General features: G+C 47.4%; 1 protein-coding gene across 13 annotated transcripts in view; it reads right to left on the reverse strand.

Moving 5' to 3' along the window:
• Znf532 (zinc finger protein 532) overlaps positions 1 to 17777 on the reverse strand; it is a 105907-nt gene extending 88130 nt beyond the window's left edge. For 2 of the 13 annotated variants that reach the window (XM_070029037.1, XM_070029027.1), the window contains exons 1-2: positions 14958 to 15710; positions 14759 to 14826 (exon numbers count right to left, since the gene is read on the reverse strand). In XM_070029037.1, the coding sequence (XP_069885138.1) occupies positions 14759 to 14826; positions 14958 to 14971 (82 nt within the window). In that variant the 5' untranslated portion in view covers positions 14972 to 15710. Of the gene's footprint in view, positions 1 to 14758; positions 14869 to 14957; positions 15711 to 15868; positions 16050 to 16710; positions 16929 to 17502 lie in introns of those variants that run through there. The other 11 variants (XM_070029040.1, XM_070029038.1, XM_070029029.1 and 8 more) reach the window with 10 other exon arrangements.
• Positions 17778 to 18470: the final 693 nt, after the last annotated feature.

Raw genomic sequence — 18470 nt, forward strand, 5'->3', positions numbered from 1 at the left:
TTTGTATGTGTACTGGCTGGTCCTGGGGCTTGAACTCGGGGCTTGGGTGCTGCACTGAGCTTTTTGTTTTGCTCAAGACCAGTGCTCTATCATTAGAGCCACTGCTCCACTTTGAACCTATTGACAGTTCAAGTGGAGCTAATAATCTTACATACTTTTATGCCTGAGCTGGCTTCTCACTGAGATCCTCAGATCTCAGCCTCCTGAGTAGCTAGGATTACAGGCATGAGCCACCAGCATTGGGTGCTAACTCAGAATTCTAAATCATGATGCACTACTGGCTTCTCTGGGTCATCCACAGTCCCCAGTATGGTGGCAAGCCATTGCTCCATTGCTCCATTCCATCCTCCTCTCCCTCCAAGCTGGGGAGAGCATAGACAAATAGCTCCCTGCAAGTTATCTCTACAGTTCTGAGTCCCCAAAACCACACCAAAACCATGCTAATTCTCACTAGATGGTAAATCCAATCGTTTCTCCACCTTTCAACTGAGATCAAGTGTAGCTGCCAAATTCACTAAAAACCTTTTTTTTGATTATAGAAATACTGTATTTGCATCTGTAAAAAATGACTAAGAGTACCCCATAGTTATCATTCCCAGTCTACCACTGCTGATATTTAAAATAAACTCATCTATCAGCCTTCATCCTAGAGTAGATAGAAAACAGATTTTTAAAAAAATCAAGAGAATGAATTACATCATTTCAAAAATCACAGCTATATGAAGAAGGAAGAGCAGGAGGAGCAGGAGGAGGAGGAAGAGGAGGAGGAAGAAGAGAGGCATGAAATCTCCAAGAATTCCTCACAAGTAAGTCTCTCTTCTATCTTCCAGAAGCTTCAAAGACACTGGTGGCTCAAGCCTGTAATCCTAGCTACTCAGAGGCTGGTGTCTAAGAATCAAGGTTCAAAGCCAGCCTGAGCAGGACAGTTGGTGACTCATCTCCAATTAATCACCAAAAACTGAAAGCCACAAGTGGAGCTGTGGCTTAAGTGTTAGATAGCTAGCCTTTAGCACAAAAGTTCAGGGATAGTACCCAGGCCCTGAGTATAAGCCCTAGGACCAGGAGATACACAAAAAGACAACCAATAGCATCCAATGCTGTTACCCAGGCATGCATCTCTGGTTACTAAAACTATCCATCAAAAAAAAAAAAAAAAAAAGGAAGGCTGGCTTCTACAGACTAGGAATTTGGAAGTATTGGGACACACACACACACACACACACACACACACACAATATATATATATATATATATACACACACACACACACATGATTCCTTTTCTCACAGTCCTCTGAACTTTTGATGGAGTGAATTCTGCTCCAAGTGCCCAGACCTCCCAGATGCTGGAGATCTCACAAAGCACCATATTTGCTTATACTGGAGGTAAGTGTCAAGTAATGACTCTTTGAGAGCTAGGAAACTGGTTCAGTTTGGAGTTTGATTAAAGAAAAGTACTGCCTGGCCCATTTGTTTCCCTGACAACTGGAACTCCATGCTTTTCCCCACAGGCCAATTCTACATCAACCTGAAGTTGATTATATATATATATATATATATGTACACACACACACACACACACACACACACACACACACACACACACACACACGCAGGCCAATTCTACATCAACCTGAAGTTGATTATATATATATATATGCACACACACACACACACACACACACACACACACACACACACACACACACACACAAAACAAGCATACATGCTCGACCAAATAGGAAAGACAGCAATGAAAGGTTTCTTCAGAAGCTGAATTTTAATGCCATCAAAATTATTTTAAAAGCCAGAAGCGGAAGTATGGCTCAAGTGGTAGAGTGCCTTGAGCAAAAAGTCTCAGGGGCAATGCCCAGGTCCGGAGTTCAAGACAGGCAAAATAACAACAGCAAAATCTCACCTGGATATCTGTGAGTACTGCCAAAAACAGGCTCTGTGTATTTAGACAGGGTACATGCACACAAGCAGGTATAGGTAGGTCTGGTGAGATAGGGAAACTGCTACTTAGCATAGCACGGGCTTTCAGGAGCCACAGCCACATCAGGGCCCTGAGGCAAGCAAGGAACACACTGGGTTTTGACAACAGTAGAAACACTGGTTGACCTCAAAGCAGTGGCTCTGAACATCAAAGACATTTGAGCCTCCACCACACAGCTACAGAAATGACACTTCTAAACCACAGCACACTGCAGCAGGCAGAAACACAGGAATCAGAGTAAGATAAATTGAGTACTGGCTTTTCCCTTTCCAAGTCTGAAAATTCATAACTACTCAGGAAGCTGAGCTCTGAAGGAAAGCAGTTCAAAGCCAGCCCCCACACAGAGTCTATGAGACTCTGTCTCCAAAATGCAACCAAAAACCAGGCTAGAGGCATAACTCAGTGGTAGACTATTGGCCAAAAAAATCCAGCTGGATGCAGTAGTATGTATGTTTTGAATGCCAACACTCAGGGGACTAAGTCAAGAGGAAATGTGAGTTTGAGATTAACCTGGTACACACAGGAAGTTCAAGCCCAGCCTGAGATACACAGTACAATCCTTGCCTCAAAAAACAGTAGGAAGAGGCTGAGAGCTGAGGATCAGGGTTCAAAGCCAGCCCCAGCAGGGATATCCACGTGACTCTTAGCTCCAATTAACTACCAGAAAACTGGAAGTAGAGCTGTAGCTCAAAAGTGGTCAAATACTAGCCTTGAGCAAATGAGCTCAGGGGCAGTGCCCAGGCCTTGAGTTCAAACCCCATGATTGACCAAAACAAAAAGCAAGCAAGCTCAGGGGCAAGACTGTAGCACAGAGGAGGTCTGGAGGAAAGTAAGGCACACACTGATGCACCCGTGCAGACAGTAAGAAGACAGATGTCATCAGAAGGCCAATAACACACAGAGCATGGTCAAGCACATCCTAAAGTGGCCTGTAGAGACCGGCAGCCCAGCAAGGTCTTCTAAGAAACAAAACAGATGCAGACAAGGTTTTTCCTCTCCTCAATGACCTGAAACCTGAGCCCTGTGTAACCAGACATGACAGCTAAATTCAAAACCCAACCAGAGTCAACAATATCCAACAGCTCAAGATCAGAGAACAAATGCTGTTTTAATTCTGAGTCATCTAAATCAAAACCATTAAAGCCTGTTCATTGCTGTCATACGCTAAACTATGTGTTTAATCTTCCCCAAAATTAAAACTCACCAGAAAACCGGACTAGCATTTTGCCAAATACTATACATACTATAACGGGCCCAGTCATACACCATGTGCACCTGTGCAGGTACCACAGATGCAGATACACACCTTCGTCACAGAGGCCTCGCCTGTACATTTAGATCCCATGAGGGACCCTTAGCATTAGCTCTAAAAAGTTCCTCCAGTCACTTGGTCACGTTTCCTTCCTTCAGTGCCTTTGCCCAATACATTGCTCAGACACCCAGTATGAGCCATGCATTTACAGAGCAAATACTAAAGACAAGATGCTGGTTTTGTGATTCTGAATCATTTTTTATAGAGAACATATTGGGGCTGGGAAGGTGCTTTAGTGGTAGAGTGCTTGCCTAGCATGCATGAAGCCCTGGGTTCGATTCCTCAGTACTACCACATACACAGAAAAAGCTGGAAGTGGCACTGTGGCTCAAGTGGTAGAATGCTAGCCTTGAGTAAAAGAAGCTCAGGGACAGTGCCCAGGCCAAGTTCAAGCCCCAGGAATGGCAGAGAGAAGAGAGAGAAAGAGAAAGAGAAAGAGAGAGAGAGAGAGAGAGAGAGAGAGAGAGAGAGAGAGAGAGAGAGAGAGGGAGGGAGAGGGAGAGAGAGAGAGAGAGAGAGAGCCCACAGATTCACACAGGGGTGGGGGGTGTTTTGTTTGGTTGTTGTTGTTGTTTGGCAGTCCTTAGGGCTTAAACTCAAGGGTCTGGGTGCTATCCCTGAGCCTCAGTACTCAAGGCTAGTGCTCTACCACTTGAGCCACATCACCACTTCTGTCTTTCTCTGAGTAGGTTATTGGAGGTTAAGAGTATCATGGACTTTACTGCCAAGCTAGCTTCACACCTCGATCCTCAGATCTCAGCCTCTTGAGTAGATAGGATTACAGGCGTGAGCCACCAGCTTCAGATTCACATTTTCTACATTGTGAAGAGTTCATCCATCTTGGCTCCTGGCATGAGAATGATAAAGATAGAGCTCAGATTAGAAGGGCCTGGTTGTTAAATTAATTTTGTTCCTGGCATACTCCTAACCTCTCCGAGCCTTAATCTCCCTGGCACAAGACCATAAGGCTATGCAGTTGTCTGGCTTGCTGTGAGCCCTAACAACACAGAAATCAAAAAGCAGCCCATTTCCCTAACTCCGTTTTCCCAAAGTAGCTGAGTCATCCTTCAACTCATAGTGGGCTCTCATTTTTCACCATTTCTCACCAAGAGCTGGCCACTGCTCCCACTTTCCTCTCATGAATCGGATTCTGTGTGCCCGTACTGGGACTTAAGCTCAGTATCTGAGCATTGCCCAAGGCTGGTGTCTACCACTTGAGTCCGACGCCACTTCTGGCTCTGTAGTGGTTAACTGAAGGGAAGAGTCTTAAGGACTTTTCTGTCCTGGATAGCTTCAAACTGTGATCCTCAGATCACAGTCTCCTGAGTAACTAAGATTCCATTGTGTGAGCCTCTAGCACCTAGCTCTCGAACACAGTTATTACCTTATCTAAGCTAAGGGAGAGATCCACAACATCACTAAATATGAACACTACTGCACACAGAAATACATGCTTGACTTATTTAGATGTCCACCCAACATTCCAGACCAGCACTAATAGAAACATGAAAATTATAGTTCTAAGTTTTGTAGAAATTATAATTTAGAGGAAAAAAAGGAGAATGATTAAATTTTAATGATTAATTATGAAGCTGGGGGCATAACTCAGTAGAACATGTGCTTAGAATGTGCTAACCTCATATCAAAAAAATAGTAACAAGCTGTGTTCAATCCTAACATCAAAAAAATAGTAACAAGCTGGGCACCAATGGCTCACACCTGTTATCCTAGCTACTTGGAAGGTTGAGATCTGAGACTCACAGTTCAAAGCCAGCCTAGGCAGAATAGTCCCTGTGAGACTCTTATCTCCATTAAACAACTCAAAAAAGCCAGAAGTAGCACTGTGACTCAAGTGGTAGAGCGCTAGTCTTGCACAAAGAGGCTCAGGGACAATGCCCAGTATGGACAAAAAATAAATAAAGTAATAATAATTGTATTTAACCAAAATCTTCAGTTCAATATACAATCATATATTTCATATCCCCTTTATTAAGTCTTCAAAACTGAGTGTGCATCTTACTAAGCAAAATTTCAAGAGCTCAGTGGCCATAGGTGGCCAGTGGCTACTGGACACAGCAATTCCCAAAATAAAATACCTTTTCATGGATCTGTCAATGCCATCTCCACTCAACTTTCCCTTAGACCCAAATCCCAGTGTGCAGTCACTGGGACATAAATGTAGGATGAAAGAAAAGGTATTTGCTAACCTGGCAGATTTTCATAGCCAACTTTGATTCTGTTTTAAACTTTGGTCAAGAGAAGTGACACCAATATACAATCTTTTTTTTTTTTTTTTTTTGGTCCTGTTGTGGGGCCTGAACTCTGGGTCTGGGCGCTGTCCCTCAGCTTTTCCGCTCAAGGCTAGCGCTCTACCACTTGAGCCACAGTGCCACTTCCAGCTTTTTTATTTTGCTTATGTGGGGCTGAGGCATCGAACCCAGGACCTCATGCATACAAGGCAAGCGCTCTACCACTGAGCCACCTTCCCAGCCCCCCAATATACAATCTTGACCATGATCAATCATTGATTGGGCTGCCTTTTTTTAAATTTTTGTTTCTCCCTAAGGTGCTAGAGATTGAATTTAAGGTTCTCTGGAACCATGACCTTAGCCCTAATTGGACTATTTCCATGAGCAGGAAAGTTGAGGTACAAGATTATAATTAGAAAATCTGAGCAAGACGTCCAACTACAAATGAAACTACAACCAAGTAGGAACATGTATACTACCCTTTTACCTACATTTCACACATCTTGGGGGGGGGGGGGGGGCGGAGGATTGGGTCCTAGGGTTTGAACTTGGGCAGTCCTTGGGCTTTTATGCTCAAGACTATCATTCTATCACTTGAGCCACAACTCCACTTCTGGCTTTTTTGTTGGCTAACTGGAGAAGTCTAAAGGACTTTGCTCCTTGGGCTGGCTTTGAACCACAATCCCTAGATCTCGGCCTCTGAGTAGCTAGGATTAAAGGCATGAGCCACCAGTACCCAGCCATTTCACCCACTTTTATCCAGGTACAGGGAAACTGTAGCTGAAGCCTTGGACACAGGCAGGTGACACACTGTGTGTTTTCATGGTCAAAAACATCTACTTGCAAATGAAATGAGGTTGGAGAGGAGATCCAAGACCAACCATCACCACCACCACCACCCCCAAACAGCACAGAAAATGTCCTTTTCCCTAAACAAGGAGACCAGGAAACACAGAATAACAGCGACAATTATATGAAAGACTTACAGCACTGTGTATACATTCAATCCTCACAACCACCCGCAAGAAGAGCGTGATTTGGAATGTAAGTCATTTGCTCCAGGTCCCACAGCTAGAGCCACAGTCACAATAGTAACAGGCAGAGCACACATGTGTATCACTAGGGGTCAGCACACAGAACCATGTCATGAAGAACCTGACACAGCCCTACACATCTTCATGGCCTTATCACCCAGGGTCAGCCATGTGCTGAGTACCACCATTTGAGACCTCTTCTCCCTTCCTGCTATAGAAAACCAGTCCAACTGTTAAAGGTCAGCTTACGAGAGGTTTAATTTGATTAACCCAAGAATTCAGGATTATAAACATGAGTGAGATTATATATTATCAAAACACATAGACTAAATGGAAGGCAGAGAAAAAAGCATGGTGGATGGTCCAGAATAAGGAGTTTGGCTGCTTTCAGGATTTTACTACCTGACCAGCTGCTGGTTTCCTGATGAGCCTTTCCCTACAATTTGGGTTCACTCTAGAAAATTAGGTGATAACTTCAAAGATCTGAATTATTTTCAGCTATGTGAGACTTTAAAACAGGAGCGTTGAACTTTTTTTTTTTTTTTTGGCCAGTAGTGGGACTTGAACTCAGGGTCAGGCACTGTCTCTGAGCTTTTTCACTCAAGACTAGAGCTCGATCACTTTGAGCCACAGCACCACTTCCAGTTTTCTGGTGGTTAATTGGAAGTAAGAGTCTCACAGAGCTGGGACACTGGTAGCTCTCATACCTGTAATCCGAGCTACTCAGGAAGCTGAGATCTAAAGATCATGGTTCCAAACCAGCCTGGGCAGGAAAATCCATGACTCTTATCTCCAATTAACCACCCCCAGAAAACAAGTAGAGCTGAGACTCAAAAGTGATAGGGTGCTAGCCTTGATCAAAAAAGGCTCAGATACAACACCCAGGCCCTGAGTTCAGGCCCTGTGACCTACCAAAAAAAAAGTCTCAGTCCTGCCCAGATTGGTTTTGAGTCATGATTCTCAGATCTCAGCCTACTGAGTAGCTAGGATAACAGGCATAAGACACCTCCAGGCTGGGTTAAACTTTCCACCTATTGAAATTTTCAACCACCGTGCACTGGGGGCTCATGTCTGTAATCCTAGCTACTCAAGAGGCTGAGATCTGAGGATCAGAGTTCAAAGCCAGCCTGGGCAGGAAAGTCTGTGAGATTCCGATCTCCAATTAATTGACTACCAGAAAACAGAAGTAAAGCTGTTGTTCAAGGTGTTAGATCACTAACCTTGAGCAAAAAAAAGTTTTCAACAATCTAATTCTTAGTACTTAGATCTCCAGATTGGGGGGGGGGGGGGGAACCTGTTCAAAAGAAAATTATAAAAGCAACAATCATTGTTAACCCTAAGTATCAGCCTCAAAAACAAGTTTGTATCCCAAAAAGAAAAGACTGAACTGAGAACTGTACGATCAAATTGTTTTTAGGTCTCTACAAGTCATTCGTAATGCTTAGAAGCTCTAACTATATGAAGTTGTAATAATGGAAAAGAAAACAACATGAAAATGGCATTTGGGGGCCTACAACCACTGAGTAGAAGCTCCTCAGTAGAGAATACATGGGACAGTTTTAAAAAAAAAAAAAAAGCCCTTACAGTTTGTCTAAAATTACTTATTTCAGTCTCCAGATATAGATTAAACCAAATTTACTTCCATCCCCTGAGGTCTAAGACAGCCAGAATTTAGAACTTCTGGCCTAGAGATGATTCAAATAATTCCCTAAACTGTGTTTATTTATTATTGGATTTTTCTCAGCATGACTTCCAGTGTATTTCACTTTTCTTCTCTTTTTCAAAGAGCACATAAGACAAAAGGAAGAATCCTTGCTTTTATTCTGTGCCTGTACCCTAGTGCTCTAGAAAACTGTTCAAAGTCTTGACAGGCCAGTAGCTCATACCAGTAACCCTAGAAACTGAAGAAGCTGAGATCTAGAAGACTGAGGTTCAAAGCCAGCCCAAAGTAAGCTTCTTGAGTTCAAATCTTGACATTGGAATGCAGGGGGAAGGGGGATTTTCATAAATTTTTCAACATGCTATTGCTAGAGCTCTGTTACCAACAGCAGATTCTCCTCTGTAGGGTAGTCTGGGAGATCTGGCTAAACATGAAGATGGTGGACCTCAAACCTCTTTTGGTGTACCTCAAACCTCACCATTACACAGGCCCAGGGACCAGACCTCACCTCATCTGAGCACTATTAGTATCTGTTGCTTGACACCTGCTAACTCCCGGGGTCCATCCCTTTCCCTTAGCCCTAGTGCTGAACCCCCTAGGTAAGTGACCTGACCCGTACTTCCAATCCTCCTCAATCACCATTTATGATCTGGGAAATGTTAGCCAAGGCCCCTGACTCAGTTTCCCTACTGGTACCATAGGGGATACCTGTAGAGTGCGCATCTCATCGCATTGACATTGTGTGATCTCAGCAAAGGATCACTCCCACATTGCATGTCTATAGGTGTTAGCTTTGGACACTATTTTCAACCTTTCTGGAAATGTGGGTCTGCAGACAGACCAAACCCAGAGCATATCCTGTAGGAGCAAGCACTCTATCACTAACAACCTTTGCCCTCCCACAATCTCTGGTGCATACATTTTAAGTTCCCTCCTTATTAATAGGCTTTCACTATGTAAACCATTACCTCCCAGGACCCCTAACTCAATCCTTTTTAGCCTTTCTTCTTCTCACCCCTCAGTTCTATACTAAGGCAGTCTCCTCTTATCTGTGACTTCATTTTCCAGTTCCCCTGGGATCAACAGCAGTTAGAAAAGGTAAGTGGAAACTTCCAGAAATGAGTTGTAAGTTTCAAATAACTATAGTGTTATAATTGTTCTGTTCTAGTACTAGCTATTGTTATTCTCATACTGTATCTAACATACATATTATCACAGGTAGGCATGTACAGAAAACAATATACAGAGCTCAGTACTATGTACTATCTACTTAGTACTGTGCACACTGAGCTCTCAGTACTATGTACCCTGAACCATTTCAGATGCCCAATGGTATTTTTGGAACATGTCCTGTGGAGGAAAGTGACAGTTCTGGCCTCCCAATCTAGACCGTCAGCCTAAACACCCTCCTAATGTCCAGACTGAGCCACTGAGCCCAAACCTGACCTCCCCTCCCAGACCATTCCCAAATCTCTCCTGGTTTGCCATCAAGACAGAAAGAACCAAGGGACCCAGATGGCCACTCACGAGTACCCTATCAACACCTGGCCCTCTGCCCAACCACTACCTACTGTTCCAACCCCACAGCCACATATCCTTCAGGTTTTCTCCTCTGAACTGTTACAGGGAACACACTCATCCTCCCTGCCACCATGCCACCCCCCTACCCCCCCACTCCCACCCAGAGACTGCCACGGGACCTTTGTGGTGACAGGCAAGTCCTTCTGCCAATGCTGGCCACAGAAGTTCACACTGCAGTGTACTAAGACCTGCAGCAGTTTGGCCTTGCCTGACGCCCAGAGGTACCAACCTGGCTTCTTACATGTTCTCTGTGCCTTCACACCCCTACTCCAGCCCTGCACGCTCTCTCCCCTCAGCCTGGGTGGCCTGCCGGGCACCATGCCTTACATTCTCACTCAGGGCTTTCCAGGTTTGGCTCAGAGGCCACTTCTTCAGGGGCTCCCCTTGCGACCCTTGGCATTATAAGGCCATTTGCATTCCTCTCATAGCTTCTCTAGTCTACTTCCCACTGGATTTTTCTCTCTGGTTTCCTTTGCCTTGTGCATTCACAGGACCTAACTAACACAATGCCAGGGGCTCAGGAAACAATAAGTATGGAGTGAACAGCTGAAAGAACCCCTGAATTAACCCAGCTCACCACTGTCCTCCACCATGACCTCTGCCTACTGGTTCTCTCCCATCCTGAAAGCTATTTTATCCTTTCATGTGTGTGTGTGTATGTGTGTGTGTGTGTGTGTGTGTGTGTGTGCGCACATGCACGCACGCGCGCGCTCCAGTCCTGTAGCTTGAACTCAGGGCATGGGCACTGTGCTTTTTTGCTCAAGACTAGCACTCTACCACTTGAGCCACAGCTTCACTTCTGGTTTTCTGGTGGTTAATTGGAGATAAAAGTCTCACAGTCTCTCCTGCCTGGACTGGCTTTGAACCACCATCCTCAGATCTCAGCTTCCTGAGTAGCTAAGATTACAGGTGTGAACCCCCAGCCCCCAGCTATTTTATCCTTTTCAATACTAATAATCTGCTTGCAAACTCCAGTGCCCCTATTTTAGTTGCTTTGCTATATTTACTCCCTTACAAGGTAGTAAAGCTGAATAAGAACTTCAAAGAGTAAGTAGAGTGTCACCAATATTTTGGCAGTCAATAAATCAAACTATAATGAAGAGGTTATTTACACACAACTATGATTTATTTCAACAAAGATCTCCGGTATCACTTTCCAAAATTTCAGCTCTATTATTGGGTGCTGTTTAACTGAACCTGAAGACAAATGTGAAAACTTAAACAGCCAAATGGTTCTGAAGACATTAAAAATAGCTGGAGGAAATAAAGGATATTTTACAACTTGCAGGTTTTTGTTTCCATTTTGGCTAATTCCGATTAGTTCAGGGCTATAAAGCATGTCATCCCATTAAAGAGCTGTATTATCATGATCATCCCTCAGTGTCGACAGTGTTCACGGGTGTGCCAAAGTCACATCATTCCACGCTGTTACAATGAGCTCAGTTTGTTTCATTCAAACTTCTCATTCCCATGTACAGACCATAGGACCTGGCAAGTGCCCTATTTTCCCAGAGAAGTGAAGACCTGCACTAGGAACTTTCATCACAAGCAACAAGAAAGGGGAACAACCCTAAAGTCTTTCAACCAGTAAGCAGATAAACAAATTGTGGTACATCCATACAGTGGAATACTACTCAGTGATTTTTTTTTAATGTGCCAATAGTTCACGTCCATACAACTCTAGCAACTCAGGAGGCTGAGATCTGAAGATCCGCAGTACAAAGCCAACCTGGGCAAGAAAGTCCATGAGACTCTTATTTCCAATTAAACTGGAAGTGGCGCTGTGGCTCAAAGTGGAAGAGCACTAGTCTTGAGCAAAAAAGCTCAGGGGCAGTGGCCACGTCTTGAGTTCAAATCCCACAACCAACAGGAAGGGAAAAACTCAGGAACACCACCCAGGTTCCTGAGTTCAAGCCCAGGGCTCAGCCAAAACAAAAATAAACAGAAGAAGAACAGCCCTAGAGGGAAATGGAGAGAGTCTGGATGACGTGATAAAGCATCAGCCTAGAAGGATAAGCAAGAGAGCATGAGGCCCCTAGGTTCAAACCCCTCTACCAGCACAGCCATGGGGGAAGGGAGGAGGAAGACCATCCTTATTAACACAAAGATGTGTCTTTCTGCTGTTCTCCTTTTCCACGATTCATGGAATAGGAGCTTTTAGGAAAGTAAGGAAAGGACAGCCCCAAGGGTTCTTCAAGTCCTTCCAGTCTCCCTAGTACTGTCTCCTCTTCCCAGGCTTCACATCTGGGCCACCTCTGCACCAGCAGGGCACAAGGGGTAGAGAAAGGCACTATTTGAAAGCCATAAAGATAACCTATGGTCCTAGGAAAGCTCAAAGGAAGAAGTCTAGGGGAATGGAAAAACGAGGCTCCTAACTCACCCTGTCCCAAAGTATATGCAAAAAGTTGTATTTATGCCACCTACCTCTTCCCCCTAGACCTTCGTTTTAAAAAATAAGTGACCAGAAGTAATGGCACATGCCTGTAATTCCAGCACTTGGGAGATACGTGGGAGGCTCGTGAGTCCAAAGCCAGCCTGGCTGCATAGTAAGATTCTGATTTTAAAGTAAATAGAAGTCGAAAGGGAAAGGGGTGGTATACTCCTGAACCAGGTGAGGCTGAAAGCTATAAAAGCCTGGATCTAGTGTTCCTGAACACGGAAAATATGACTACATTTCAGGCAAAGGATAAAAACAAGAAGTGTTCAACACTTGAACCAGTTACACTTTCTTTCCAGTGTACCCTGGGCCAAACCCACACATTCCAGCTTGCAGAGGGAAGGCCCGCGGGTCGTCCACCCAGGAGACAGCCACAGGCAATTCCAAGCAGGCGCCAGGCTCAGACTCCAGTGCAGGCCCCGCCCCAAGTGTGGGTGCCTGGGCTGGCCTTGCCTCCTGGCTCTCCCGGCTCTCCCGGTTTGCCCAGGAAGGAACAAGCCCTTGCATATTCTCCAGAATTCTCAGGTCCCGTTCCCCAGAGCCCAGGGCCTGCTGCATTGTTAGAGCCCAGCGTGAGATCAACACCTGAGGCCAGCTCCAATCCAAGATGAGCTCATGATTGCTGCCCGGGGGAACCAGCTCTCCAACCTTAAGCAGCATTTGCAGCTGGAAAGACTGGCCTGGATGTAAAACAAATGCTATTTTCAGGAGACTTGGGGGGGGGGGGGGGGAGGGAGAGAACAAAGCTAAAAACCATCAGGCAAGTAAGCCAGAACATTCCATGACATGAAGTACCTAAAAAAGGTTTTGTTTTGGTTTGGTTTTTTTTTTAACATATTCTTAAGAAATAGTCATTGCAAGGGGCAAGTTGTCCAAGTTAAATAAAAAATCCCCAGCTCTAGAAACACGGGAACGAAGGACTGAATGGTAAAACAGCTTATTGTATTAAGCTAATTAAGGTTTATCATATTAGCCATCTGAGTTTTAGTTGGCACCAGAAATGCCGAAACAGCATATCATGCAACATAGGTTCCGATCTGCTTTGCAAGCATATTTCTGCCCCAGTCATCCACAGAACCTCTGGCAGTTGGAAATAAGATAGAACTGAAAACCAATTTTAACCCAGTGATTCACAAAGAATTTTGTTCCATCGTCTAAGCTATTTGCTGGTATATCCATTCGAGATTACATTTATCTCCATTAAATACTGCCCAAAGTCTTCCAAGCTAACCAATGTACTCTTGTCTCCCCTTTTACCAGCTGGATTACTACAGGCAAATGAAAAACATTTCAATAATAAAAAAAAAAAAACCTGCATACTTAACACCCTTCACTGCAGCTAGACTGCCCACCAACTGCCAGCACAGGACTTAACCAATTCTGAGATCCACGACATTTTGAAAAGACTATTTTGCTGAGCCCAGAGAGGCACAAAATAACCCACTTCAAAGTGAGGGAGAAATATACTTGCAATCACGTCTCCTATGGGCACCTCTTGACTATACTTTTAACCAAACCAGCAGAAGGGCAGAACAAGTTCTGTGGCTGAGCTCAAGTGGGATCAGAGTCTGGAGAGACAGGTTTCCTGTTTGGGGAAGTTGTCTTTCTTTTCACAAGGAACCCCCAAGGCAAATTGTTTCATGTTCCTCTGGAAGCTCCCCCAGCCTTTGTTCTGAATTCACTTTGCTACCCTCCTCTGCTTTCTCCCTCTTCCTCTCCAACCTCTGGTTTGGGAAGGTGCACAAAAATGCCAGCTCAAATCTAACTGCAGTCTTTTGAAAGCATTAAGACATTTTCTACTACCCATTACAGTAAAGCTGTGAATTGAGAGACATCTTTGCAGAGATGAAACCAGACTCCCCGGTTTCCTTCCTCCTGGTCTTCCATTAGTATTCCACATTAAAATGTATGTTACAAATAATCCGATGAAGAACTCACCGTCGACAGCCCCCAAAATCAATAAAAGACATTCCACCACTTGACTCAAGTGAAAAACCTTTCAGGTTAACAGAGAGAAAAAGGGTTTTAGAAAAAAAAAAAAAAAGTGATGAATGAACAAAAGACGAGTTTACCTCCAGGCTCCTCAAATCCTACAAAAAGGTAGCTAGGCTGCCTCAATTTGGTAAAGCCCTTCTTCACATTTTCTTTCAAACATGGGGAGAATGGTCCATGTGTATTGCTTCAGTCGTATGCAAACCAGCACATTCTCACAAGGCCCAGCCGCCTACCATTCTCTAAACAAGCCTCTTTCCAGGCCTGAAGTTTCAAATGCCCAGGCACATGCGATTTAATGAAGGCATTCAGATTTCACCTTGGTAGCAATACCATCAAAAAGCCACTCAAATCCCACTTAAACACAGACAACATTAAGAGAATTTCTTCTCCACACCAAACCCCATTCACTTCCAGGATACCAATGCACTGTCAGTCTGTGTCTGAATGGATCTGCAAATTAATATTTAAATTCATGCTAAAAATAGCATCTCTCACCTTGTGAACCTTGACCTTTGGGAAAGACTTTGGGCCAGTGTTCAGTTACTGTCACACGGCTGCATTCTCTGCAAATAGGAAAGGGTTAAAAGCAGCCCCAGTCAACAGGCCTACAAGGAAAAAAAAAAAAAGACAGCATGTATGGCTAACAGCATCACTGGATTGCATTTCTGCTCATTTCCTAGAACAATACTGTTACCTTTTGGCCTTCATAATAGTCAGAAGTATCCCCAACACCCTTTAGGAGCTTCTAAAAGGAAAAGCACAAAACAGAACATACCCTGCAAGAGAAAAAAAGCATGCAAAGTAGCATTCTCCAGCAACAAACAAACTACCATTACGAATCCATCAGTTCATCCTGGTTTTGTTTTGTTTAAAAAAAAAAAAAAAGCACAGAGAGAGAGAGAAAGGGAGAGAGAGAGGGAGAGAGAGACTGCACAAGCCAAGTGTCCCCACCCTAGCAAGGCACCTTTTTTTTTCTTTAATAAGGGTCATAAATCTCAGCTCCTTGTCCATCCCTTAAGCAAAAAGAAAAAGGCAGGAAAAGCCCAAGTCATCTCAGACCTTGCAAACCTGCACCTTTTTTTTCCCCATCGTCTCTACACAGGATCTTTTTAGGGTTCCATTAGTCACGTACCAGTGCTGTGTGGTGTCTAAGTGTGCATTCACATACTGTGTAGGGATGGCACCTTCCTGCAAGCTCCTCTGCTTTTGGCTGCCATGAAGGGAGGAAGCTGCTATCCCACTGTAGTAGCTCAGTGACTGCATTGTGTTCAGGAGCTGATCTGCCTCAAACCAGTTTCAGCCGGTTCTGGTCACCCTACATAAAAAAGCTATGGCAACCCTCCCTGAGTTGCCAACAAGTCTCTGAAAATCATCAGCATGGGGGGACCTCGCTGGGGGCTGCCTCTCCCTTCTAGGCCTTCCTGAGGAGGGGAAGGTCATCCTGTGTGTCGTTTCCCCCCCACACCCCCCCACAAGCACACAGCCTTGGAAATGTTCACCTCACAAGCACTCCACGGGCCCCTCAGGGCTCATCCCCCCGTCCCTGACCACCCCAAAGCCCACCGCAGCCACTGTTTTCCCCCTCCTTCTCCTTCCCCCACTTACCTCCCACAACCTGGCTCAGATCTTTGTGTACGTGTGTGTCAGTGTGTGTTCTCAGTGTTGGTGGCTTGACAAAGAGCCCCCAAGAAAGCAATCTATGTGTGTCTCCTCACACAGGATGCGTCGGCTGTAGGAGCCGGCCTGGCCTCCTAGCAGAGTGGTGCTGGCTTGTTGACCAGGCTCCTCTCTGCCTGTCACCCCCACCCCACCCAGCCCCCTCCTCCCTTCCGTCCCTCTCTTCTCTCTCCCAGCCCTGTCACCACCACCACCACCAGCAGCAGCAGCAGCAGCAGCACCAGCAGCCCCCCCAAGTCTCCTCCTCCTCCTTCTCCAACCTTCTCTTCTTTCAAGCACCTGGGGGGAGAAGTCCCAATGCCTTCACCTCGGGGTGGCACACCTCGGGGATGACTGGGGACGACGGGCGGGGGGGACACGTGAAGAGGCAGTGGGGAAGAGGGGCCACAGAGGCCTTGGGAGACTCAGCTCAGCCCAGCCAGCCATGGAGGGGGGAGAAGAAGGGCCGGCTGCGCTCACGTGCCCCCCCCCCCCTTTCTCGAGCCGGTGGGGCCTAGCACCGCCAGCTCTGGCCCGGACACCCCCCCCCCCGCCTCCACGGAAGGTGGTGGGGCGCGAAGGCCAAGCGTCCCTAAGGCGAGGGTGGGCCAAGCCACCGCAGCCAGGCCCCGGGGCCTGCGCCTCGCGCTCGCCCCGGTCGGCTGGGGGTGGCACGCGGGGCCGGCGCCCCGGCTGCTCCCCGGGTGTCCGCCCGCGCCCCTCGCTCGGCCTGGCCGACCCCCCCCCCCCGGCCGCCCCCCCACGCGCTCAGCCCGGAGGCGCACACCCACCCCCGGGCCCGGGTCGGCCTCGGCAGCGGTCAAGCCCGGGCGTCTGGGCCGCAGCTCGGATGACCTTTGTTCCGCGCGGCGCCGCCGGCGGCTGCTGCTGTGGCTGCTGCTGCTGCTGCTGTCGTCGGAGCGGCGGCGGCGGCGGCGGCGGCTTCCATGTTACGGGCGTGTCGTCTGCATTCCCGCGGCCGGGTCTGTGTGTGCGTGTGCGGTGGAGCGGCCTCGCCACCGCCACCGCCGCCTCCCCGGACTCCCGGGCCGCCACCGCGGCCTCGCCGTGCGCCCGGCCGGCCCCGCGCTCCCCGGGCCCCGCGCGCTCTAGGCCGCGCGGCGGCGGCAGCGGCCCGCCCGCCACGCCGGGGCCTAGGGCTGGGGGTGCGGGCCCGGGCGAGGGCGGCGGCGGCTCGGACTGGGGGTCGGGGCGGGGGGGCGCCGAGGCCGGGGCCCGGCGGCGAGCGAACAAAAGGGAGCGCGGGCGAGGGGGAGGGGGCGGCCGCGGGGGAAGGGAGATTCGGGAGCCCCGCGGCGGGCGGCGGAGCGGCGCCCCGCAGACCCGCCGGGTCTCGCCCTCACGGGGCTGCGGGGAGCGCGGCTCGGCCCGCCCGGGGAGATCAGAGCCGGGCGTTGCGGTGCTGGTGCGGGTGGTGGTAAGGGGGGCCGAGGGAAAGGCGGCTGCGGCGGCGGCTGCTGCTGCTGCTTTTTGTTGTTGTTGTGGATGGGTTTTTTTTTTCTTTTCAAACGACATTTCTGACTCTCACCCGGTCCTTTCCATGGCCCCAAGCCGCAACTTACTCGAGTGGAAGGAAGCAAGGCCTCGCCAGAGACGGGGTTGGTTGCAAAAGACCCAGGATCTGGAAGCCAACGTGGTGTTCTGTCCTCCTCGTAATGGTGGCAAATAAGTAAGAAGAAGAGAGCACGCTATCTTCAGATGAATTAACTCGGAAATTCTCCCTGGAGGTGGAAGCCAGGGTTCTCCTCGGGTTAGTTTAGTGGGTTTTGGAGGCCTTTTTCGCCTTAAACCGAGCCACAAAAGAATAGAAGACACCCCTGGGGTGGAGTGAGAAAGCCCTAGTGGAAAAGACACACGTTTTGCTTGCAGAGAAAAAGCCACTGGGGCCAGATTGAAGCATGGCATGTTCAGTTCATGGAGGGGTTGGTGGAGGGGGGTGGATTTTTGTGTTTTTTTAATGGAGGAATGATATTGAGTAAACAAGATGTAATCGCTGGATCTTTACATTCTAGAAAGAAGATGTTGTACAAAATGTAACCAGCACATTCTATACATACAGCAGGTGGTCATGGTTTACAAAACACTGAAGCGCACACGTGGAAGGCCACTGAAGGGTTATAATCACAATCCAGTGGAGATTGAGACAATGTTTTTTGTTGGGATCCATCCCGGCCATCCCAGGGGGCCACGCGGAGGCAGGCAGGCACAGGAGAGAGATGACTATAAGGTTTATTAGAGGGGCCATAGCTCCCCGAGAGGGAGCAATATGGCGTCTGCCCCTACCCAGATGGGTAGCTCTGGGGCCTGTAGCCAGGTCCTGGCGCAGGGAGAGGGAGTGGCCAGCTATGTGGCGGGAACTCCGGGGCCGGGTGGAGCTCAGGTCTGGGTGGAGCTGAGGACCGGAGGGGGGTTGGTGGGGGGGGGGATAATGCAACAATATTTCCATTCCTGATGAAGTCATGTTATTTTCCAACCTGGGTTCCTGGTCCCTATGTTGCCCTCCATTGAAAGGGTTTCACACACACACACA

Source organism: Dipodomys merriami, unplaced genomic scaffold (genome assembly GCF_024711535.1).
Source record: "Dipodomys merriami isolate MVZ:Mamm:240054 unplaced genomic scaffold, mDipMer1.0.p SCAF_2, whole genome shotgun sequence".
Taxonomy (NCBI): Eukaryota; Metazoa; Chordata; class Mammalia; order Rodentia; family Heteromyidae; genus Dipodomys; species Dipodomys merriami.